This window comes from Chelonia mydas, chromosome 3 (assembly GCF_015237465.2).
Source record: "Chelonia mydas isolate rCheMyd1 chromosome 3, rCheMyd1.pri.v2, whole genome shotgun sequence".
In the NCBI taxonomy this organism is placed as follows: domain Eukaryota; kingdom Metazoa; phylum Chordata; order Testudines; family Cheloniidae; genus Chelonia; species Chelonia mydas.
Genome location: NC_057851.1, coordinates 19,966,060 through 19,991,442, shown reverse-complemented (window position 1 = coordinate 19,991,442; position 25,383 = coordinate 19,966,060). Strand labels below are relative to the sequence as shown.

The following is a 25,383-nucleotide window of genomic DNA, read 5'->3' as shown; positions in this document are numbered from 1 at the left end:
AACAGGTTATGGATTTATATTCATAGACATAACTACCAACAAACAATTAGATCAAGCAATGTTTCTTGCACTAACAGATGGAGATTTCCAAAATTCATATTGTAATGGTTCTTGACACCATCGATCAGGTGGAATACAAAGAAAACCACCATTAGCAGTCGTTGAACTGATGCCATCAAGGCTCTATAACATTATTTACTCCCAGTGCCAACCTACCAGGTAACAGGAAAAAAAATTCTAAATGTCCTAGTCACGAAGTGGAAACTTTACGCTAATAAGTTAGAGTTCTTGGTGAATGATTCTTATCTTAAACCTAGCCTGTGTAGAGAATGAAGAGCCAACAGTCATAACACAAGCAGTGTATTTCAGGCACATGGAATGATTCGGAGTAATGGGGATAGTCCAAGCTCATTCTGCTTACAGATGGAAAATATATTGTACAAATTGCCTTGGATTTCTGGTAGAAAGTCCTCAAAATCAAAATGAAACAACATGGTTTCTCACCAACCCCAATCTCTTGTTTACTATATTTAAACCAAATTTCATCCTTAATCCATTTACAAACAACAAGAAGACAGTAAAGGCACAAACAAAATATACTGAAACATCACACTGTTGCTCAACTCAGTGAATTGAGGCATATTTTCTAAGGCAGGACACCACAGACACAAATGTTACCTTTTCATGGGGTTCCTTAGGGTTCAAACTGTTTTGCGTGTGTGCAAAGAGCCATCTGCATCTAATTAAAGATGATGGTATCAGCTGGAGAACATACCTCTGTCATGGGGTGAAAGGCTGAAAACAATCCATAAACAATCCTAAAACTTAGCTCCAAAGCTCCGTGGAATGCAGTCAGTGAAGGGTTTTAAACTCCGCAATGGGTGGATATCAACAAATTTTAACATGCCTCTTATTTTCTACACAAGAATCTAAAAGAATATTTTAGGGATCCAGCAATTGTCACTTTCAAACAATTCTTTAAAAATATAAACATACTAAGCTCATTTGTAATTTGGGATGAATAGTGCAGGTTTATTTTAACAAAAAGTATTAGTGAAACATTGAATAATGAATTAGAAATGTACCAGTGGACGTTCTTTAAGAAATAAGCCCTAAGATACTATGGTGATGGACACTGTAGAAAACCTTGACATAGACAGCTCAAGAATGCAAAGAAACTATCTTTCACATGGCAACAATACAAGTGAAGACAGTCAGATTCTTTTCTCACACCAGTACAAATTGGGCATAACTCCACTGAAGTCCACGGAATATCAAATAATATCTGAATCAAGTCTGTAGCCTTTCAATTCAAGTAAGTAAATAACTGCACACACAACATTGTAAGATCTGGCTTTATCATTAAAGTTACTAAATGTTTGGATGGGATGCTAAGAAAATAAACAGGAAAATGTAGATACACATTTCCTTAATGCATGCTGCAAAATTCTATTTCATTCATTTTGACCATGATTGAGCAAGGTTCTTGAGCACTTGCCTAGCTTTAAGCATCTAAGGGGTCCTGTGGAAGTCAATGGGAGTTTTGCCATTGACTTTAATTGAGTGCCAGGAATCACCTTTAGGTCTACTCACACGATTATAGTTCAGCATGCGCTTAAGTATCTTGCTCAATCAGGGCCTTTAATAATAATTTACTGCATGCAGCTCAAAAGAAAAAAAATTGTCACAGTAAATAAAACACTGTAGCATCTCTAGGGCTATTTGCTTTTCACATATTTCAATTTAATACATTCCAGTGGGTCCATAAAATGAAATGTACATTTGTTTCCCCAAAATAAGCATCCAGTAATAAAACCATAAAGTGAAATATAAGTATTGCCAAGCAATGACAAAAATGTCAACATTTATATCAATACTAATGATTCATGATGTACATTTAGGATTTAAACAGTCCTCAAAAGGCTGAGATGTACACGCTTTTTGAGCAACAGAGATTGCAGCATCAAGATAGGCAGCATGACTAGTCTGTGTTGAAGCAGTTCCTGCCCTGTCCTGAGAAAACAACCAGTTCCTCTGCACAGGCATTGATGTGGGATAGCTCACTGGTGAGGAATCCTATGTGAGGGGCTCAAAGTGAATCATCACTTGCAGTAGCTAGCTACATAAACAGGAAGCTCAGCGTCTACCGATATTTAAAATCCATGCTTACAAATGAAGCCTGCCTAACTCTGCCTGGATAACAGGTTCATGATTTGGTTCTTTCTTTAACATAGCCAAAAGATGCCAATATTCAAGAATTGGGTCCTGACTGCATTTCTTTGTACACGATGCTACTCACAATTCTAAGAATAAGCAGCTTTCATGATGACCAACATCAGAAAAGAAAAAACTGTCCTAATATAAACTCGGGGGACAAATTTTGCAGGCTAAATTGAGCAATAAATTAAGTTGCAGATATATATCTTGGTGTAAGGGAGTCTATCTGGGTCTCAACTGATGTAATTTGTATGCGAGGGGGCAGAAGTTGTTGTAAATAGGCATAAATTAAGTGTGTGTGTCAGGCACTGTAGTTTAACTCAGGCCATGTCTACACTACAGAGTTAAGTTGACTTAAGTTATGTTGAAAATCAGAAGATGCTTTAGTAACATTAGTTGTGTACGTCCACACAACGCTCCTTGTGTTGGTGGACAGAGTCCACAGTTGGTGCTCTAGCATCGAGAGAGAGAGAGTGTTGCATTGTGGGTAGCTACCCCTCAGTGCAACTCAACACCCTGTGTCGCAGTAAATCATAGAGACGTGCTCGCTGTCCTGTGATGCAGTTCTTCCCATCCCATCACTCCACAGGCTTCCTACTTCGTTTTGTGTCATTTTCCAACTGTCCTTGTGAACTATGCGCCCACCATCTCTGCCTGACAGCATGGATCCTGAGCTGCTGACCAGTCTGGTGATAAGCGCTATGAACACAACGTGGCTGGTCCTGCAGTACTTCATGAGCTGTGAAACAAGAGTGTGAATGGAAACAAATAATTCAAGATTGTGTACCATGGAAACAAATAATTCAAGATTACTGCTGGCATTCACGGAGCAGCTTGCCACAGTGGACTGTTGGTACTGGGCTAGGGAAACAAGCACTGAACGGTTGGACTGCATCGTGATGCAGGTATGGGATGACGAGCAGTAGCTGCAAAACTTTCAGATGCACAAATCCACCTTCATGGAGCTGTGTGCTGAGCTCGACCCAGCACTGCTGCACAAGGACACCAGAATAACAGCTGCCGTCACTGCTGAAAAGCGAGTCGCGATTGGCGTGTGGAAACTGGCAACTCCACACTGCCGCCGGTCAGTCACAAATCAGTTTGGGGTGGAAAAGTTCACCGTGGGGGTTGCGATGATGCAAATGTGCAGGGCCATTAATTGCCTCCTGCTATGAAGGATGTGACTCTTGGTAATGCACAGGAAATAACTGATGACCCTGCCGTTTGCTCCACATTGTCCTCCAGCTTCACTTTCATCCACCACTTCGTCATCAGGGGGTTGAGTCTGCTGGTCACTGCCTCCAGTCCCCCTGAAGTATCCACAGGGCTCTTGGGGGTGGAGGTGGGGTCACTGCCGAGGATGGCATCCAGCTTCTTATAGAAGCGGTATGTCTTCTGCGCTGCATCACAGTGGTGGTTGGCCTCCCTTGCCTTCTGGTACAGCAGCTTCAGCTCCTTGATCTTAGCACGGCACTGCTGCGCGTCCCTCTCATGTCCCATCTCCTGCATGGCACGAGCAATCAGCCTGTAGGCATCAAATTTCCTACAGCTCGAACGAAATGTGACTGCACAGCCTCCTCTCCCCATAGACTCAGCAGATCCAACAGCTGGGGTATGCTCTACGCAGGAGAGCATCTGCTGCAGAAAGCCAGCATGGTCAGCTGGGGAGATGCTATGAGAATTGTGCACACCAAGCAAACAGGAAGAGGAATTCCAAGGCCTTTAAACGGGGGAGGGACACATCCCTGTGTATCTTCAGGGCAGCAGAGTTCAAACTGCTGACCAGAGCAGTCACAATGGGCATTGTGGGATACACCTCCTGGAGACCGATTAGGGCGACATAACTAAGCGCAGCATCTACACTGATGCTGCGTCACTCTAACTACAAAAAGCTCTATGCCGCTCATCGAGGTGGTTTTATGATGTCGGCTTAGCAGGGAGTTACATGGCTGGGAGGAACATTTCAGTGTGTACACCTCCACTGTTTTGTTGATGAAAGCTGACTTTTGTTGACAAAACAGTGTAGTGTACACAAGGCCTTACAATTTTACACTCTTTAGTTGCTTCTTCTGCTACTTCCCTGTCTTCTGCCCACTATGTACGCAAATCATCCACCTAAAACTCTTTTACATCTACCTACCACCTTATATTTAGCCTTTGAATCTGGCCATGTGTTTTTAATACTACACTTGCTATCCAACATCTCAAATATACTCTTTGCTGAAGCACAGGAGGGGAGTCACTAAATTTTCAGGAGCTGTCTAGAAAAATGCCATAGACAGAAACCTGGAGCTGACTTATTTCAACACTGGACCCACAATTTGTCAATAGCTCCCAGTTACCCCAAAGAGATGGCATAAAGTACTTTTCAAAACAAGCAAGCATTAAAAACATTTGACATGCTTCCAAATAAGTCAAAAACCATAAGGTCGCCAATGTACTCTGACTTCATACACTTTTACATAAACTCCCTCCTTGTTGCTTATACGGAGACAATAATGAGAGTGAAGTCAGTCAGTTCGTATTACAACTGAGTTACCATTTAGATTTCCCTGTAATATGACATTTCCATTGGATTACTTCCCTTAACATTTGCTATTGCGCAGGCCACAATCCCATTAGCGGTGGCACAGTGACCACCATGGTAATTGCTTACACACACAAAAATATTATTAGAAAAGTACTGCATGTATTCTTAGCTATCATTACTACATCTCAGCAAGTAGAAACAAGTGTGAGAGCCAACACTGCCTGATCTACCACAGACCACCAGCAAGTGCCTGGGAACCACCAGTGGCCCACAGACCACAGTTCGAGAATCACTGTCCTAAAATAACATGCAACCCTCTTATTATAGCACACAGTGTTCCTTGTCTTCTTCAGACTACTATTTTAGCCACTTTCCTAGCGGAATAGTTAATCATAGGATTATACAAATGAATGGCCCTTCTCTGGCATTCATGCAGACCCTCATATTGTGTCATCTGGCAGACAAACAATGATCCAACATATTACACAATAGGCCAGATTCTGCCCCAATTTACTCTAGTGTAAATCCAGAGTAACTCTGTTGACTTCATTTAGGGTTAATCTGGATTTATATAATTGTAACCAAAGGCAGAATCTGTCCCAATGTTAGTTACACAGAGAGGATTTGTTAGTTACACAGAGAGGATTTGCAAATGAAACCATAAACTCCATTTTGTCAGGTAGTAAATCCTAAAACAGAGCCAAGAGGCAATTAACCAAAGAAACAACATAGCATAGAGTTTCCAAATGTCCCCACAGAGTGAGAGAGAACATACATAGCCATTTCACCATCAATGTTTTACACTGATAAGAACATTACCATTTTGGATGATGTAACCTGAAGCTCTCCGTACCTTCACCTGCTGTTTGTCTGCTTCTCCCACTACCCTTTCCTGGGGCCTCTTCTATGCTGCCACTTAAGCATGCAACCTACTTTCCGAATGTGTTGCACAACCACTACCCTCTCTGTATTAAGGGCCTGACCCAAAGCCCACTGAAATCAATGAAGAGATTTCTAGTAACCTTCAAGGGCTTTGGCTCAGCCCTTAACATGCTTGTGAATACTCTCTTCCACCATGATGTCTAAACGAAATTAACTGCCTGATCAGGACTTCATAGATTGTAAGGCCAGAAGGAACCATCATGATCATTTTCCTCTGTGTTCCTGCATAACAGAGGCCATAGAATTTCATCTAGTAATTCCTGTATCAAGAATTTCACCCATAACATCTGGATGAATTAGAGCCTATCATTTAGAAAGTCAATCAGTCTTGATTCATAGATATCTAGTGATAGATAATACAGCACATCTTTAGATAAATTGTTCTAATAGTTAATTACACTCTGTTAAAAATAAACATTATTTGTAGTCTGAATTTGCCTAGCTTCATCTTTCAATAGAATAGTTGACTGGAGATAGCCTATATATAAAACCATTATGTTATTAGACATTGTTTCACCAATAACCATTTTGCCCATTTTACCTCCTTGGTGTACCACCTGTCCATCTTGTCTACTTTATGTCTTAGATTATAAACTCGTTAAGGCAGGGATCATAACTTACTTTATATTTCTATAGCGCCTAACACAGTATGGGTACTACCATAAATTAACAAACCAATAATAAAAAGCTAAAAATTTAAAATTCAAATAGAAGTTTTCTGACCTTATAATGCAACATAGAAAAGTATCTGTAGAAGACAATTTCATTTAGGGTTTTTTGAGGAAGAAACAGTGGATTTTTATTCATATTCTGGCCTGGGACACTGTAATCCTTATTGTTGATTGAGTCATCAAAAACCTTTGTGGAACGTAATTGTAATGCATGGCTGCTTATGTGTGTCTAGTTTATTTATACAAATGTATCTGGAGATAAAGACAGAGTTAAAATCCAAGCAGTGGAGTGTTTCAAAAGAATGAACAAGCACTTCGTTTGAATGGTTTAGAAGAGACTTTTTTTCCTACCAACCCTGATACTGTCTGCACCTTTTGTTATTACTTATGTAGCACTATGGGCACTTTGCATGCAGGAGAAAGGATGTTCTGTGGCAGAGGCAGTGGGTTGGGAATCTTGAGATCTGGTTCAATTCCCAGCTCTTCCACAGATGTCCAGTGTGACCTTGGGCAGGACTCAGTGCCCCAGATCCTCGCCTGTAAAATGGGGATGGTAATTATCACAAAAGACCACTAAACTACTTAAGACGGCATGCATTCAATTTCTAAATAAATGAATTCATCTCTCATTTTCCAAACAATATGAGTTCATTTGAAGAAAAATAATGGAGGAGGAATTTGACTGCAAAGACTATTTTAAGCCAGACTGTCATCTCAAATAGCTTTTACACTATGGAGATGCTCCTGAGTTACAATGTTCTGCAATCAGAATCAGACTGTATTTCTTGGTAGTAGCATGGACATTTCAAGATATAAATACAGAGCCAGTTTCTGCCACAACTTACTCATGCACAGTGGTACCTCATTCCTCAAGCAATCCCCATTTGCATCTCTGGTGAATTTTTGGAATTTTTTTAAAAGGAAGTTATTTGAAAATAATTACATGTTGTTTACAAAGTTACACTAAAGTACCTCTACTATTCTCTTTCAGTAATTAACTGTTTCCTGGAGAAACATTTCCCTCCATTCTTTTCTTAATTACCCACTGCTCCTTTTCAGAGTAAACATTTTCCATATACCAAGCACTGCACATTTTTACTCTATTTGCTCCCTAAATGCCAGTTATACACCATCATTACCCGCATTTAGTCTTGCTAATAACTCAAAGGCCCACCTATTTAATCCCTATGAAAATACAAACTGACATCCATTCTCAGGCAGTAGCCTCTGTTTTGACAGCCAGGGCACTGAGCTGCAATGTATTTTTAAAAGCCTCTTATAGGAAAAGCACTAACTTGTAGTTTAAATAAACTTTCTCAATGCCTAACATGTTACTCTGTGAGCTGTAGAAGATTATATTTCTCATCAACATGTGACCAGAAATCTCAAAGAAAAGTAATGCAAATCCCTTTTAATAGTGACATGCTAAAAGAAGCCCTATAAATTGGACAAATAAACTAATTATGGGTATACTTTCACTGTTTATTTTAAATTAAAGGCAGACATTGCTATATTGGAATTATGATCTGTTTGGGTTCATACTTTTTCCCCCTTTATTTCTTACAAACCTGTATTTTAAATTGAAATTAACCAACTGATGTCCAAATACTCACAGCTCATAAAGGCAGTCACCAATAAAATCATAATACATTTCACGTAGCAGACAAAACTGCCAGGATAAATAAGTAGTCAGTGTTTATGACATTATAAAAGAAGCCGTTCATAGGTAGCATCTGTGTGACTGACTCAAGCACATTAACCATTAGGAAAACTATGAGTCAAAGTGTCAATATTAGGCACTGCAAAGGAAAAAGCAACACCTTTAAGATTCTGCAAACGTTTATACAGCATATATAGATTATGTTGATTTTTAAACAGAGTGTCCAAGAAAGTGCTCATAAGCTGCTCTCCTTTTTGCAATTTTAAACACGTCAGCATCAGGTGTTATATATAGTGAACAATCACAGCAGTGTTCAGCCTACAAGGATTTTTATAACAGTTGAGCCGGAAGATGAGCCACTCTTTTTGACTAAGGGGCAAGACTGATTTTTGGCTAAGTGAAGGTCAAAATTATGAATAATTTATGCACAGCTGGTTGCTAAAAGTAGAATTATAATACTGAACTGCTGATAAACTCAACGTTCAGAAACATATAACTTAAATCAGTTAAAACTCAACATATCTACTTCCGAACAGGGGGCAACATGCAAATTGGTGAGTGCTAAGCCTCTTTGCTTCAATCCATATCAGGAGGCAAGGATGACAGGAGAAAATTCCTTTACCAGATGCCATATGATTACTTCTTTACATGAAGCCACAGCAGCAAATGGTGGGTTATTTAACATCCCATTCACAATCAAATTGCTAAGCAACATGCACTGCTAACAACAATTTTGTTACCATCGGTGTCTCTTATTCAAAAGTACAGAATACTAGTGCATCCCTCAGCTCTCCTTAGACTATTAGGAAAACAAACACAGAGAATGAAACTTACAGAAGGGAAGAGAAAGTTACTTACCTTATAGTAACCGGAGGTTCTTCGAGATGTGTGGCCTCCCCATCTGTATTCCATTGGGCATATGCAGGCGCTCTACATGCCAGGAGCCACAGAATTTTGAAAGCAGCGTCCAGTGGTCCGCATATGCGTCCTCACTCACCTTGTGCCTCCAACCTAGGAGATACAGGAAGGGGCAGACTGACAGCCTCTTCAGTTCCTTCTCGGTCACGAACCAAAAGATGGTCCAAAGCAGAGGGGAAGGAGGATAGACAGCAGAACACAGACAAGGACCACACATCTCAAAGAACCTTCAGTTGCTATAAGGTCTCTTCTTCTTCAAGTACTGGTCCCTGTGGGTGACCAACAAGCAGTGCTCAAGTAGGAGGAGGGTTTGAGGACACAAGCGGCAGAGCTGAACGAAGGACCACCATTCCAACGGATACATCAGCGGAGGAATCTTACACCAAAGCATAGTCTTACAAACATGTAAGATATCAAGTAGATGAACTTCTTGAAGCAATATCATATATGTTGCTTCCACTCTTGCGGAATGGGGCCTTGCCCCATGAAGGGGAGAAAGATTAGACAGCTGACGACAGAGCAAAATACAGCCTTAGATCCTTTCTGAGATTCTTTAAGAGGATACAGCCTGACCATAATCTCTTACCGCTAAGGCAACAAATACTCTGTTCTCTACATGTAAAAGGCCAAGGCTCATGGAGCAACAAGGGGATGGAGCCTCCTTTCTTCTGAGGATGCGTGAGGTTTTGGAAAGAACATATTTTTTTTACTGCCCTAAGGCTCAGATTTGAAAGACTCTGGAATCATAGGTTTAATTACTAGCATAATCAGTTTATCCCTTCAACCTTCCCAACTATTAAAATTGGGTTTCCTGAAATTCTTTGTGTGGGTCTTTCAAATGAGACCATAAAACCACAGGATGTTGGTGCTTATTGGGGACGTGAAAGAGTCCATGGAAGAAAAAGATCTGAGCCTCAGTATTCTTGGGCAAACTCTCCTTTTCCTCCATTGTTGTGTAGTGTGCCAGTTATCCACCTGGTTTCCATCCTCCTGCAGCATTCACATAGCCTCAAATTCTGTTTCTAGCACTTCACCCTCCAGAAACTCAGGGCCCAATAAGTATGAGCAACAGAGAGCAGGATCCTTTCCCCCTGTGCCTACAGATTTGTGTTCCTCAGGGGTTTTATCATCCAGAATGCTGCAGGATGTATGTTGGGGGCTGACATAGGAGGCATGAGAGGTGGAGGGTCATAGAAAATGGGTCCATCACCTGTACCCACCAGCCAAACCTCTTTGTGAGGGGCAGAGAAGATTTGGACACTATATAGGCGACTGCAGCCAGTTTGACCCACAGTCTACGGAGAGCCTTCCATTCCCCTGGGTCAAACAAGGCACCTTGCTACTTGAGCCTTACATGGGAAGTCAGGATTTGCCCCATAATTTGTAATGGGCTTTTAGACCCCTTTGGAAAAGAGAAAACTTAATATAAAATATTGTTTTCTGCAAACTGAATGAAGACAATGAAGAAATAGCAGGGATGTTTAAGTCAAACTCAGTATCAACTGGAAAAGTCACCCATATCCTAGTGTTGAGAGAGGAATGTGTTTGCAGATGTGTGTTACATAGCAGTGAAGACACTTTTTTCTTTTATTTTTGCATCCTGACAAATGAATAGGAAACTTCATTCTTCTGAGGTTTCCCACCTCCCTCAGTTTTCAACTGTATTGTGTAACATGAGTGTACTGTGTAACATGAGTGTTTTATATTTTTGCACTATACACTTGCAGGTGTGATCTGACTGCATTTTCCTTGTGCTGACTCTTTAAGGCACTTTGGTGGGTTATTCACACTGCAGCACCTCATAGATACACTTCACAAATAATTTTTTTAGAGATTCATTCTGGTTTCCTCTTTTCTTATTCCATCTTTTGAGGCTTTAGTTTGCAGTTTTCAGATAAAGCATTTACAATTAATTCATGCTTTTGTTCATTGCATTTGTTCAATAAACATATGCAGGAAAGGGGATCAGCTTCTAATAACTCAAAATTTACTTTTTTGTTATTTCCTCTTCTCCTCCTTTCTCCCAACACTGACCAACATCTGTTCCCCCAATTGCACTCAATTTATTATTATGATAATGAGATATAACTCGAGGACTTCTAGCTGTTTAGCATTTTCCCATGGGTTAATAAGAAATTAACTGAATTCTTAACGTGTTATCACAGAGTGTAGCTTGCTGCCCTACTCAAGAAATCAGTTTAGTAATACTAAATTTTTAAAAATTATTAAAATTTTTGGATTTCCTACAAGACTAGTTTGAAAAGCTGCCTGAGGAATATTTTTAAATAAATTCTAAATTCACACTGACAGGACTTCAACTTTCTGCTGCTAATAAAATAAACAAAAAGTTACACCAAAGCCTTGCATCGTTTCATTATTTTTTTTCTGTAGCTGTCCCTCAACAGTTTTCTATGCTTTTATTAACTCCATGGTGCTGCAGACTTACCAGCAAGTGCAGATCCTAACATATATTATGGTATGGCGAGTAGTTGGAAGCATGGGGACTGCTCATCTCCCATGGCCAAAGTGTTAATGTTTCCCTCAGAGTTTGACATTTGACCAGAATGATTTGTAGCAATTTGACAAAAACACCATTAGATTTCAGATTTCACTTTCAACCTTATACTAAGGCTCAAAAGCTCAGGTGCAAATGCTATGGTAAGGAAAGTGACCTTAAACATTTCTGCCCTTAAGCCCCCCTTATCCTGAAAACTGCTTCGTGTAGGTGTAAATGCAAAGAGCAAATGCTCAGGTTTGTCTAAGAGTTAAGAAAGTAATTTAAGACCAGAGAAGTACCATTTAATGGTCAGGATGTAGGCCCGGAAGCCAGGAACCCTTGTCCTGGGTTTTGGATATGGCCACACTACTTCCCTGGCTTTGGACTGTGTCATTGTGCTCCTTCTCCCTGGCCCCTCCCTCCATCTATAAGACAAAGGTCTTGTCTACACACAGAGGTTGCACTGATCTATTTAAAAACAGTTTTAAGATAAAACTAGTTACACCGGTGCAAATCAACATATAGACATTTTAATTTTGGTTTAAGACCAAAATATTTCCAATTACCTTAAATCTATCCCTAATTGATTTATGCTAAACCAAAATAAATCTGCTAAAAATCAGTTAAAATCAGTTCCAGTGAACCCACAGCAACTCTCTCATGTAGAGGAGCCTACAGATGATAATAAGAACACTCACAGTACTTTCTCCCTCACAACATTGTTCTGAGGGAATGTCTGAGGGCATTCCAAAGATGAATAGTACCATGGAAGTGTTAAGTGATATTATTAACAAACATAGGTTTTGCAGGACAAATCATTGCTATGGTAAAATTTGTGTATATTACAAATTACAGTACAGTACCTTCTGTCATTCCCATGCCACTAGGGGGCTTGCAGTGCCCAGCATGGCTCACAACCCAAACTGGATATTGCCCGTTTAGTCCATGGTATAATGCCCGTATGAAGGTCCTGTAATAGCCTGCCAGTCCTGGGTTACCTGACAAGAGAAACACACAAGCGTGTTCATGTTGATCTTACAACAACTGACAAACTACAACACAGTTCTGTATGAAACAAACATTTGTTGTGTCTTCTTATGTCTCGTACCTCTGATATTTTTACATTTATGTACACCTTTTTTCACTACAGTATCAAACTGCTTCAATTCTACTGACCCTGGGTACTGTGTATCTTGACAAGCTGAGAGTAACCACAGTGAAAAGTGCACTGCTACCCAAATGGAAAGCAATAACTCTTTTTTCCATTGAAGGTCAAGCTGCTTTCCCTGTCCGTCCTCTTGATTTCTGTTGACTGTGTCTGAAAACTCATATAAATTATACCTACCTTATGTATTAACAAATATCAATGACAATATAAAGTTAGCTCTGGGGAAACCCACTGATGAGTGCAGAATGAAAATATCACAAGGATTTCTCCATATCACACTGATGTAAATACTAGAGGTTCTGCTACTCCATTCTCTGAAACTTCATAATATTCCTTTATCTCTTCAAAAGCTGATTTGTGTCACATTGGGAATGTGAAGGTACTGCTTGGTCCAGCAAAAGAATGAGAAATTTTTCTACCATGTCCACACTGGCAGCTCATTAGATTGTATGAAATCTGTTGTGCATGCAATCTCAACTCTGGTATTTCCTGCCTTTTCAGTGATTAATTTTGCAACCTTCGTGTTATATTAACATAATCATTTCACACGAAGGGTTATGCTATTTGGATGAATGTAGCTGCATGACGATGGCAATGCAGCACCACAATGCCTACAAATTAGAAGCAGCTTTCAAGAGTATTTCAAGATGAAGCACTGCAATATATTTTTTTTAATTATCACCAATATTTATTTAAAAAATACAGGCTAGTATTTTCAAATACTCCAAGAGACTAACTCCCATTGACACTGAATGTGATTTAGATGCCTAACTCCCTGAGGTGCCTTTGAGAATTCCATTCATAATATTTATTGTTTTTAGGGACATATCATGAAACCCATACTCAACATTCACTAATTCCATTTCTCAGGCTAAACTCCCAGACTTTGGAAACTGACTGAGGAATTCAGAATATGGCCCATTAAAAAGGCGCAGAGTGCACCATTACATTAAGTGTGTATCAGCAAATCTTCCTTCAGTAGCACTTACAGTGTGGATGCTATCGTAGAACACCACTTGGAGCTCCTCTGCACACAAAAATTGTACAGCAGTAACTATACCAGTACAGTTATACCAGTACAGCACTATTTTCGTAGATGCAGTCATGCTAGTATAAAGGCGCCAGAAGGGAAATTATCCTGGTATATGGCTCCTTTATATCAGCATAACGGTGTCCACACTAAGGGTTGTGCCAATTATTCTGATAAAAATACCCACACCCCTAAGCAAAATAGTTATACAGGTACAAAAATTGTGCGTAGATCACATCTAAGTTTATTCCACCTCCTTCTCTTTCTGTGCTGCATATTTTCATTTATTTTAAATCTCTCACTTTAGCCCTTTTATTCTTTAGGTATTATACTGTAAATACAGTGCCCTGCAAAGAGGTGTTCTCTAGAAAATATGTTGAATGTGCACTTTCTTCTTCACTTATCTATAAGCTAATTGCTTGTGCTAGGCCTGACTGTTTGAGGTTTAATAGAAGTACTATTCTAAAAATAAGTGTATTGTTACTAAACTGTACAGATCTAACCAGACTTCCCTCAACACTATTTTCTGTATTTCAAGCCCATTATGTTCATTAGCAAAATTACAATGCAAACAGATAAAAATATTGTGTACATAATCAAAGGAGCACTACAAGGTTTATATTAGCACCTGGGAAAAAATTAATTAGGAAAAGTTAAAAATGTGTCCATTTCTCAATGTCTAGATTCTATACAACTGAGCTATATTGTACGTGTCAAATAAAACAAAAAAAATTGGATTTTTGATGAAACAATTATTTATGAGAAAATAAAAACAGATGCAAAAATATATACCACAAAAATGCTTTAATTATACAGCACTCCTTAAAAATGCTTCATGTAGAGAGGTAGAAAGATATTGAAAAGGACTCTAGGCACCACTTGACAAACATCTTGAACTCACGTTACAAAAAAGGAAGCCTGTCTTTCAGCAAGATGGAAGATGAAAGTAGCTACCCAAAGATATAGTGTATCTGGTCACTGAGAAATGTTCCTGCATTATACTTCAACTCTGAAATACAATGCATTAAGGTGTTTTATGGTCAAGGAATCCAGTTAACCTCAAAGCAGATATTTTCCTCTCTGAATGCTTCCAATATCCATTTTCAACCAGTTTCTATTTTCTTTATTAACTCAAAAGCAACCAAAGAGAAAAAAAAAAAATCTGACAATGTCCAGAGCTTTTACACATTCTCTCCCATCATCAACTAGGGCAGCTAGTATGAAAGTATTCTCATGCTTCAGTCACCCGCTGAAGAATAGTGAAAGTTTGAAGTGTTTATAGGGTACTTGTCAGGCTTTGTGTTAAATCCTCTATATAGCTCACGGCACCTGTGACTAATGCCTTTCTGAGACAAAGGAGATTTCTATCCTCTGATAAATGGAGTTGCTACCTAAAGTTTATTTTAGACAGGGAAGAGAGAGATAAGATCCATAAAAAGCAGGCAACTGCGCCCCACGCCGAACCCTCATTATAAGCACCTGCTTAGGATAAAAGAAATACTGTGCAGTCAATTATTAAAACAGCTACTGATACTTAAAAATGTCTTGAAAGGGTAGAAATGAGAACCGTTGCCACAAAGTGACCTTCTTAATGAGAGAAATCAATAGCATGTCAAGGTTTTAACCAACAAAAAGCAGTGTAGAGAAATTCCATAGCGAACTGAAGAACAGTTATAAACAAATTGTTTATTGAGCTTTCAGTTCCAATGGAGTTACTCCAGATTTGCAGCTGTGAAACTGACAGCAGAGTATAGCACCTCACCCACCATCGAAAAGCCACGAGGCCGAAGCCTTAGAAGTGCAAAATGGAAGCTTCTCAGGGTATGTCTACAATGCAGCTGGGACTCACACAGGGTATGTCTACAATCTGAGCATGGGTAGATAGAGACACACTAGCTCTGCTCAAGCTAGCATGCTTGAATACAGCAGTATAACTGGGGTAGGGTATGCAGTAACTTGAGCTAGCTGCTCAAGTGCACAACCAGGGGGTCCGGGTGGGCTTGTACTCAGATGGCTAGCCTCAGCTGCCACCTATGATACCCCAGCTACACAGTTATATTTAGCGTGCTAGCTCAAGCAGAGCTAACATGTGTCTGTCCACCCACACTGGGAAGCACACTCCCAGCTGCGCTGTAGACAAATTTAAGCATCCAGTTGAGGGTAACATTTGCAATCCCCAAGCCCAGTGGAGTTTACTACCTATTGCATTTCTACACGCCAGCATAATGTTCAGCAGCTTTACATGGTCAGTCTGAAAGACACAAAAGGTGTCTGTCAATAAAGGAGGGTTTCTTAGGGACAAGGGGGTGGGTTGTTGTTTTTAGTGCAAAGGGAATCTAAGCAAAGCATTTCCATGCATTACAATTACAAGGTAACAAATGTTTCCTAGGCAGGAGTATCATATCAATGAAAGACAATGGGTTTTAGTCTGTGCATTGGTTTGTGACCAAAATGCGTAGTTTTAGGAGCTCTTCTGTTGCAACAAAAATATTATCTAATTAAACAATTTAAATTGTATCTACCTTGTGGCATGAACTGCCAAGTTTATCACAATGGTAAATGCCCCTGGAGCAATGCACTACTGCTCATTTGTCCACTCTACAGATTTCCCAATAGCATCAAAACAAAAACCATGCAGCATATCTCGATTTCTTTATCTCAGCAAGTAACTGTTGAAAAATGGAAACCCTGAGTGAATGCAATATGCTGTATCAACTTTCACCCTTTGCAGGGTACTCAAGTTTATTTGAGCAACACATCATTTCTCAGCCACCTCAGGGCAACTGAATCATTCATGTATGGTAACAGTTTCAAGTTCCAAAGATTAATCAATACGAAGAAGTACATATTAAGCAGATGTCCCCAACTGTGCTTTCTTTGTTATGGTTTTTATATTTTCAAAAATATCAAATCAATTATTGATAAGGAGTGAACACAACAGAAACAAATATTTTGATTTTGTTTTCTTGGATTAGAATACAAGTTTGATTGATAAAGGTAACCCTGTTCATGGGAATACTTAGACTTCCGTAAGGTGTTTGATTGGGTACAGCACGGCATTTTGATTAATAAATAGAATGATATAAAATTGACACACATCAAATGAATAAAGAGCTGGCTAACTGATAGATCTCAGAATGTAATTGAAAATGGGGAATCATCATCTAATGGGTGTTTCCAGTGGGGTCCTGCAGGGATGAGTTCTTGGTCCTGCGCTATTGAACATTTTTATTAGTGACCTGGAAGAAAACAAAACCATTGATAAAGTCTGCAGATGGCACAAAAGCTGGGTGAATGGTAATAAACTCACAGTTTCACAGGATTTATGGCCAGAAGGAACTATTCGATCATCTAATCTGACCTTCTAAATAAAACAGACCAGAGAATTCCACTCATTTACACTTGCATTTAACTCAATAAACTTTTGCATGGCTAAAGCGTATCATCCAGACACACATCCAATCTTGATTTAAAGATCTCAAGAGTTGGAGAATCCATCAAGTCCCTTGGTAATTTGTTCCAATTGTTAATCACTCGCGTTGTTAGAAACGTGTGCTTTATTTTTAATTTAAATTTGTTTGGCTTTAACTTTCAGACATGAGTTCTTGTTATGCCATTCTCCGCCAGATTAAAGAGCCCTTTGGTATCTGGTATTTTCTCCCCATGAAGGTACGTAGCTGTGAGGTATGACAATTTACGCCAGCTGGAGTTCTGCCCCAATGTTTCATTGATAAACAACAGCAATGCTGCCACACAACTTGACATTTCCTCTAGAAAGCTACACAGAGGCAAACTGCAGGTTTTTTTCAACACACATGCACGCACACACACACTTTCAAAAGAACAAGCTATATATATATAGTAAGTAAGTATGGAACTGGATATAGTATCACCATCCAAGTCAATTACGTGGTTGAAGTTTTTGTGCTTAAAATATAAGTAAATAATAATGTTCATTTTAAAATCACCGTATCCCCTGCACACGGTGCAGCAAAGACAGGTAGCTTTTTGGCCTACAAGACTCAATCACTTTGAATTTTTCTGCAATTTTTTTTTAATATGTAGCCTGAACTTTAGTCAGGAAAACAGTGGTAGCAGATAGCTCTGCATACTTTGAAATAATCCCCAGATTTACTGCAGGACTCACATCTTCAAAATCATGGTACCAATAAATATAAAAGTGAAATGTTTAGGTTTGTAAAAAAATGAGTGTACCATTAAATATAGCAGTAGGGACATGACACAAAAACAGCACACAGAGGGCTTGCCTTTGAAACAGGAATAGATTAAAGCGCACGGCAGCAGGGTCCACACAGACACTTAGTGTGTGACACGCTAGCGAGGGGTCGATTTACACCCATTTGCCAAGAACTAGGCATTCGTATAGACAAGCCCACATACCGCAAAATCCAGTTCCCACCAAAAAAGGGGTAACTCAGGAACACATCTCGCTTCACAGCCATGTTTCCCAACCTAGGGAAACCTGACTACTCCAGAGGGAGCACAGAGTAAAAAAACGGAACAAAACAACTCAAACAGTTTTGGAAGGGATATAAATACCTCTGCATCAAGGCATAAGCCACCCTCTAATTTATGGAAGTTAGGAAAGAAATTTTCACCACGTGTACATTTATTCTTCAGTTCCCAAGCAAAACAGAACGTGACACAAATATATAGCAGGAGGAGACTTACACACAGCCCTCTCTCTCCTCCAGCAGCTCATCCTCTGAGCTCCCCATAACTTCCTGTTCCTCCCAAATGTGTGTGTGTGTGTGTGTGTGTGTGTGTGTGTGTGTGTGTAACCACCTAGCTACTGAGCCAAATGTCTCATTAGCCCAGCAATTACAACCCAGGTGTCAGTCATCTCCCCCCGCCCCCCCAACAGAAACTGGTTACTTGCTCCCAGCTGAACCCGCAACTTTCTTTGTGCTGCAGCATGCTCAGTGCCAACGGTGCTATCCTAGCACCCTGTCCCAGCAGGTTATTCCATTACTGCCAGCTATAAGGTTTCTTTCACCTTTTTCTTAAGCAGCTGGTATTGGCCACTGTTGGAGACAGGACACTGAGGTAGCCAGACCACTGGTCCAATTTAGTTAGGAGATTCCTATAGACACACGAGGTCTCAATCTGACCCACGGGGTACTAAGGAACTGTGAAGAGAGCACAGAGAATGAGAGAAGCTCTCTGAATAAATGAAGGGAGAAACACAGGCAGCAGGAGATTTACAAAGAGCTTTAGAACTGCTAGATATAATCAACAATTGCCAGAGATTTAATTTTAGAAACATTCCAGTTTCAGAACTCAGAACTTTTGCAACAAGGTTCACATGATAATTTTTTTCGACAAAATCAAAATGCTGAACGGTATTTTGAAATGAGCAACCATAAATGAAAGTTTAAATCCGAGGTGCACAGCAGGACCCCACAGATTTCATTTCTGTCGCATGGATTCCAGTTGCCCCCTTCCAGGGCTGCCATGGCTCCCAATTCTGACTTGAGGAATCACAACGACAAGTTTCTTGCTCACAGAAACTTAATCTGCCCTTGGCTGCAGTCCAGCAACCAAGGAAGGCAGAGATGTAACTCGCCCATGTTCATGCATGGAAAGCAGCCCACATAGATGTCAGACAGATTTAAATGGAGCATATACAGAACACAATGATGTTCTCACGCATGGGAAAGGCTTAAGGAGGCTGACACACACACACATATCAAACCAACTGAAGATCAGGTCTTAAAGGGAAACATAGGTTTCCGTGACATGCTGGGCAAAGGATTTCCAAATAAGATATATCGAATGTATATTAAAGTTATACAAATGATCATCATAATTAGCTCCTGTCACTTAACTTTCATTTCTTACTTGTGTGCACATTCAAGGGCACGATGATATCTCTCCTTTATTCTTTCCCTTAAACATAGCCAAAGTGCAGGCAACTGCAAGTATCTTAAGCAGAAACACATAAAGCGGGTTTCACTTTGACACATCATAACTACGGCGCTATGAACTCGGCTGAAGAGCACCTTATAGTTTTTGCCCCCATTATGTAAACAGAGGACCTAATCTGCATTTTGCACTTATAGTCACTTGTCCACATTTACAGACTAGTGGAAAACTCAGAAGGATTCTGTGAAGCACCTGCTGTAAACAGCTTATTATGTCCCTGAGGTTCCCCAAGCCCCGCTTCTTCCCCTCCTGAACCCTTAACATATTGAATTTTTGCCCAGATAGCTATAAGAATCAGGCTATTTTGTGTGTGAAGAGGCATGTGGAACCCACATGGCAAAGTAATCAAAGAACAATGGGCAGTCTTAGGGTTTCCAACTTTCTACTTGCACAAAACCAAACACCCCTGTCCTGCCCCTCCTCCAAGACCCCACCCATGCCCCGCCCCTTCTCTGAGGCCCCGCCCCCACTCACTCCAGCCTCCCTCCCTCTATTGCTCGCTTTTCCCAACCTCACTCACTCGCTCATTTTCACTGGGCTGGCTCAGAGGGCTGGGGTGAGGCTCTGGCTGGGGGCGAGGGGTTCGGAGGATGGGAGGAGGATCAGGGCTGGGGCAGGGGATAGGAGTGTGTGGGGGGGGGGGAAATGAGGGCTCCGGTTGGGGGTGTGGGCTCTGGAGTGGGGCTGGGGATGAGGGGTTTGGGGTGTAGGAGGGTGCTCTGAGCTGGGATTGAGGGATTCAGAGGGTGGGAGGGGGATCAGGGCTGGGGCAGGGGATTGGGGCAGCGGGGGGCAAATGAGGGCTCCACCTGGGGGTGTGGGCTCTGGGGTGGGGTGGGGGATGAGGGACTTGAGGTGCAGGAGGGTGCTCGGGGCAGGGATTGAGGGATTCAGTGGGCAGGAGGGGGATCAGGACTGGGGCAGGGGGCTGGAGCCCAGGAGAGGGTCAGGGGTGCAGGCTCCTGTCGGCGCTTACCTCAAGCAGCTCTGAGAAGCAGTGATATGTCCCCCCTCCAGCTCTTACACAGAGGTGCAGCCAGGTGGTTCTGCCCGCTGCCCTGTCCACAGGTGCCACCCCTGACAGCTCCCACTGGCCACAGTTCCCGGCCAATGGGAGCTGCAGGGGCGCCACTTGGGGCAGGGGCAGCACTGAGGAGCCCCCTGGCTGCCCCTATGCATAGGAGCCAGAGGAGGGACATGCCGGCAGCTTCCCGGCAGCTGCATGGCACGGAAGCTAGCAGGAAGCCTGCCAGCCCCACTGTGCGGTGCCGTCAACTTGACGGACAGTGGCCCAGTCAGCGGTGCTGACCAGAGCCGCCATTATCCCTTTTCAAGAGGATGTTCCTGTCAAAAACCGGACACCTGGTCACCCTACATATTTAAATTCCATCTGTAGGATGAATCAGGTCTGTACCGTCCTATGAGAGATCTCATTGCCAGCCTAACTAACATGCCTGAATCTAACCAGCTAACCAATCGTGCCCGTGAATCAATTCTACGGAATGAGGGCTAGAAATCACAACATGACAGCACATCCTCATTTTTCATCTATGAGTAAGAGAATATGCCAGTGTGGGCTACAGATAATTAAAGTTTGAAATCCCAGATGTGCCTCTGGTCATAGACATTAGTAAGCAGTACTGCAGAGGTGCATTACATTTATCAAGTGCAATGTCATATTTCAATAATTACCTCCAATTCACCCAGATTTTAAATGTACATAAACATGGCAGGTCATGGGATGTAAATTTATTAATAAATTGATTCCCTATGAAACTTTTGCAATATTCCTAATTCATATTTATTAGAGGCAGAAAAAAGTTAAGAGGAACCTATCAGATTGACAAACAGACAGCATAAAAGTTTAGCAGGATGCAGTAGTCTCTTAAGGTGGTCCCCACAACTTCACGTGGGTTAAGCTTTATTAACTTTTTTTCCTTTTCCCTCCAGAGCAAATAAACAATTTATAACCTTTAATTATGTTGCTTAGTACAGCAAAAGGTTTGTTAAGCAAGACTGCAGAAACGACAATGTCAAAAAGGGCCACGGAATGACTTAATATGTAAACACTCAAAAGTCAGATGGTGACACTAAATAGTACTATGTATTTTAAGTAAAAAGATATAGGACCAGATCCTCATGAGGTGTAAATGCAACATTCAATATGGAGCTACAATGATTTATACCAGCTGAAGACCTGGCCCAGGACGAATGCTCTTTTATGGACACAAGAATAAGGGGAAAACAGGTTTAATAAATCCTAGTATAAACTTTTTTTTCCTTGAAATTAATGAACTTGAAATCTAAAACCATGTCAAATTCAAGTCTTGTTTTCAAATAAGCAAAGCACCCTGCTGAATGACCACAGTATTTTTAATATTAGTTTCTGCATTACTTTTTGCGTCAGATAATATACAAAGATAATGAAAGAGAAAAAGAACACATAACCCAAAAAACCAACAAAACAACCCAGATATTTGGTAAAAAATATATACAAAATAAATATTAGTCAACCTGTATTGAGGTCTGTTTAAGGTAATCCAATTACTTTTCTATTTTATTCTCTGAAGGACAATGATCAGCCCATGATCTTATGAAATTTATCTTCCTTATACAGTAGAACCTCAGTTACAAACACTTCGGGAATGGAAGTTATTCGTAACTCTGAGATGTTTGTAATTCTGAACAAAACATTATGGTTGTTCTTTCCAAAGTTTACAACTGAATATTGACTTAATACAGCTTTGAAGCTTTACTATACAGAGGAAAAATGCTGCTTTCCCTTAATTTTTAAGTAGTTTACATTTAACACAGTACTGTATTTGCTTTTTTTTTTTTTTTTTTTTGGTTTCTGCTGCTGCCTGATTGCACTTCCGGTTCCAAATGATGTGTGTGGTTGACTGGTCAGTTCGTAACTCTGGTGTTCGTGACTCTGAGGTTCTACTGTAGCATTCTGGAAAAATATTCCAAATGGCTAATTGTGAATGCCTTTTAAACATTTCCAAATAATCTTTTCTAGGTTTACTAGTCCTTGACCAAAAAGCACAGGAACTGACTTCAAAAGCTAGAATTCAGTTTGATTTATCTGTTTGTTTTTTTAAAATAATATAATCACACAAAAGATAAATTAGGAGGCCAGTAAATGTGATGTAGGGGTGTTACTTAGGATGTGGCTAGATTCTACTCCTTTCAAACGGCCTGATCCAAAATCCACTGAGGCCAATGACAGTCTTCCCAAACTTGGTTGGGTCCTAGGCCAATGGGAGCGTTGCCAGTGGCAGAATCAAATCTAAGGGGAAATCAATCTTCTTGGGAATGAAAGGTATGAAATGAAGAAAAGAGACTCACAAATGGCACAAAAATTAATATTGGGCAGAATCTGGTTATACAGTATATCAATAATTTGTAATAAAGTGTATGGAGCAAGTTGAAAAAATATAACTCAATGAAACAAAACTCGTAGCAGCCAATACAAGGAAAGATGGCAACAGAAATCCAAATGGAGTTGGACAGACTACAAATGGGCAGACAAACTCTTATGCAATTCAATGGAGAGAAATACAAGGCAATGAAGTTATGGCTAAAAAACATTAAAAAAACCAATCTACTCACAATATTATTTGAATATGATACATTGCATACCAAGTGGTTCTATGATTTTATCCACCACTCGTGTGGAATTCATGGTTAAGTGGAGGTGGGGGAGAAAGCAATTAATTTTTTTGCATCTTTGAACTTAAAAGTTTTCAAATGTAAACTGAAGGTCTCCCAACCTTGTACCAAGGGCCTGAATGACAAAAACTGGAAAGTGTGTGTGTTTTTGATAATTTCAGTATAAACCACTTTATAGACATAAAATAAGCATATGCATAGAAGAACTAACGGTAATAATGGAAGAGAATTAGAAAAATTTTGTCTGCATTCCTTAAAAAAAGAGAAGATTCCTTTAGTATATTCAAAACTTTCAAGGGACCATGGCACTTTACAGAGATGTTAAAAGGCAATTTGACATCCTCTCTCACTCCTGAGTCCTAAAGAAAAGATAACACCTTAGGCTTTGCTCCCTAAAGTCTAATAACGGACTCACACCTGTATTCCTTACTGACTCTCAGCTCAGTCAAAACTCCCACTGACATCAGTGGTTCAGGCAAAGGACTGGGGAAAGGATGGTTTCTATTAGTGGCTCTGCCAGAGACTTCCTGAGTGATCTTTTTCATTTCAATCAACTTCTCTGTGCCTCGGTTTCTCCATCTGTAAAATGGGGGTGATAATACTGCCCTACCACGCAAGAGTGTTGCAAACCTAAACTCATCAGTGCTTGTGAACTCATTAGTGCTTTGACCTGATGAAGCCTGGGTACTAGAAATGGGCACTAAAACTTAAAACTGAGAGATGGAAACACATGATGAAAATGCAAGTTATTGTTTATTTATTATGAGAGTTTTTACTTCTTTAGGAATGACTAAGGAGTGGCTGTCCATTATATATACTAGCATACGCATTGGAGAGCACTGCAACACACAGTTACAGGAGAAGGAAAGAACAGATTGGCAGCCTTGACTTTGAATTTTTGGCTTGGTCAGTTTTTCACAATTTGAACATTTAAAAAAAAAATAACGGGTCAGATTTATCCCAGGCATAACTCCATGACTCCTACAGGCTTATACCAGGGGATGAATGAGGCCTGGCCTATGCGTTAATTAGATTCAGAGAGTGGAAGACATGTTTACTTTCTGTGACTTAAAGAGATCAGCAGGTCAAAGTATTAAATGTCACTTCAGATCTGTATCAGGCTCAGGCACTTCCAGCGGCACTGACCAGGAAGGAAGAACTACATTATATACTGATGCTGCAGTTACTAACATTTTAAACTTCTTATGTATGCAAGATGTTGATTCCACCAAAACTGAATTCCCTCCACAGCCAGATCTAACAGCAGGTAGTTTCTTCTTTCCTTCTGCTTCATGGGCCACCTGATGAGAAACATACCATTATTTTAAAAACATCTCCCTGGCTAAGGATGGCTCGAAAATTCTTAACGTTTTATATTATAATAAAGGGGCTTTTCCCACTCCTGTCTCTGCTGTGTTGCCCAGCCAATCCTGCGGGAGCTATCCTTCCAAAAGGTTCCCCACAATCAATGACCCTCTCCATTGGCGGAGGCGATCCAAACTGCAGAGGGAGAAAGTGCATTAAGTTTTCAATGCAAAATGTCTACCCCTCTGATTTGGTAGCAGGAGAACCTGGCAAAGCATAGATGTCACTCACCCTTCCGGTCCCTGCCCTGCCCTCTCAAACTTGACAAAGCCCAGTCCCTCCAGGGCCCCATCAGAAGGATTTCTGCAGCACTGGGGAAGGAAACAAAAGTAGCATCCCAAACTCAGATTTGACATAGGCCTCTCTCTGCCCGAGGAAGAAGAAAGCATGGAATATGCATAGTCTATTTTTAATGAAAGATTTTTTTCTTCTTCTCTTGAAACGCAGTGAAACCCGGTGTAATGACTCAGCTGGAACAAAGCACAGCAACAGTCAGATTGTACAATATTACTCAAATATTTAGCGCTCTTAGGACCTGATCCAAAAGCCAATGAACTCAATGGGAGTCTTTCCATTGAAGCCCATACAGTGCTTATCATGTGTAGATCTCAAAGCACTTGCTATAGGAGGATAAGTGTAATTATTTCCACTTTACTCATGAGGAAACAGAGGTAAAGTGACTTGCCCAAGGCCTCACAAGCCATGGCATGAGTAGAAACATAACTCAGGTCTCTTAATCCATTACCTGTCCACCACATCACAAAGCT

The 25,383-nt window shown here is 40.5% G+C and overlaps 1 protein-coding gene across 6 annotated transcripts in view; it reads right to left on the bottom strand.

Moving 5' to 3' along the window:
* Positions 1 to 25,383, bottom strand: part of LDAH (lipid droplet associated hydrolase) — a 176,573-nt gene that overhangs the window by 113,028 nt on the left and 38,162 nt on the right. For 3 of the 6 annotated variants that reach the window (XM_037893994.2, XM_037893992.2, XM_037893997.2), the window contains one exon: positions 12,299 to 12,433. The exons of 1 other annotated variant lie outside the window; for it this stretch is intronic. In XM_037893994.2, coding sequence (XP_037749922.1) covers positions 12,299 to 12,433 — 135 coding nt within the window. Of the gene's footprint in view, positions 1 to 12,298; positions 12,434 to 24,442; positions 24,553 to 25,383 lie in introns of all 6 variants that reach the window. 2 more of the 6 variants (XM_043542205.1, XM_037893995.2) reach the window with 1 other exon arrangement.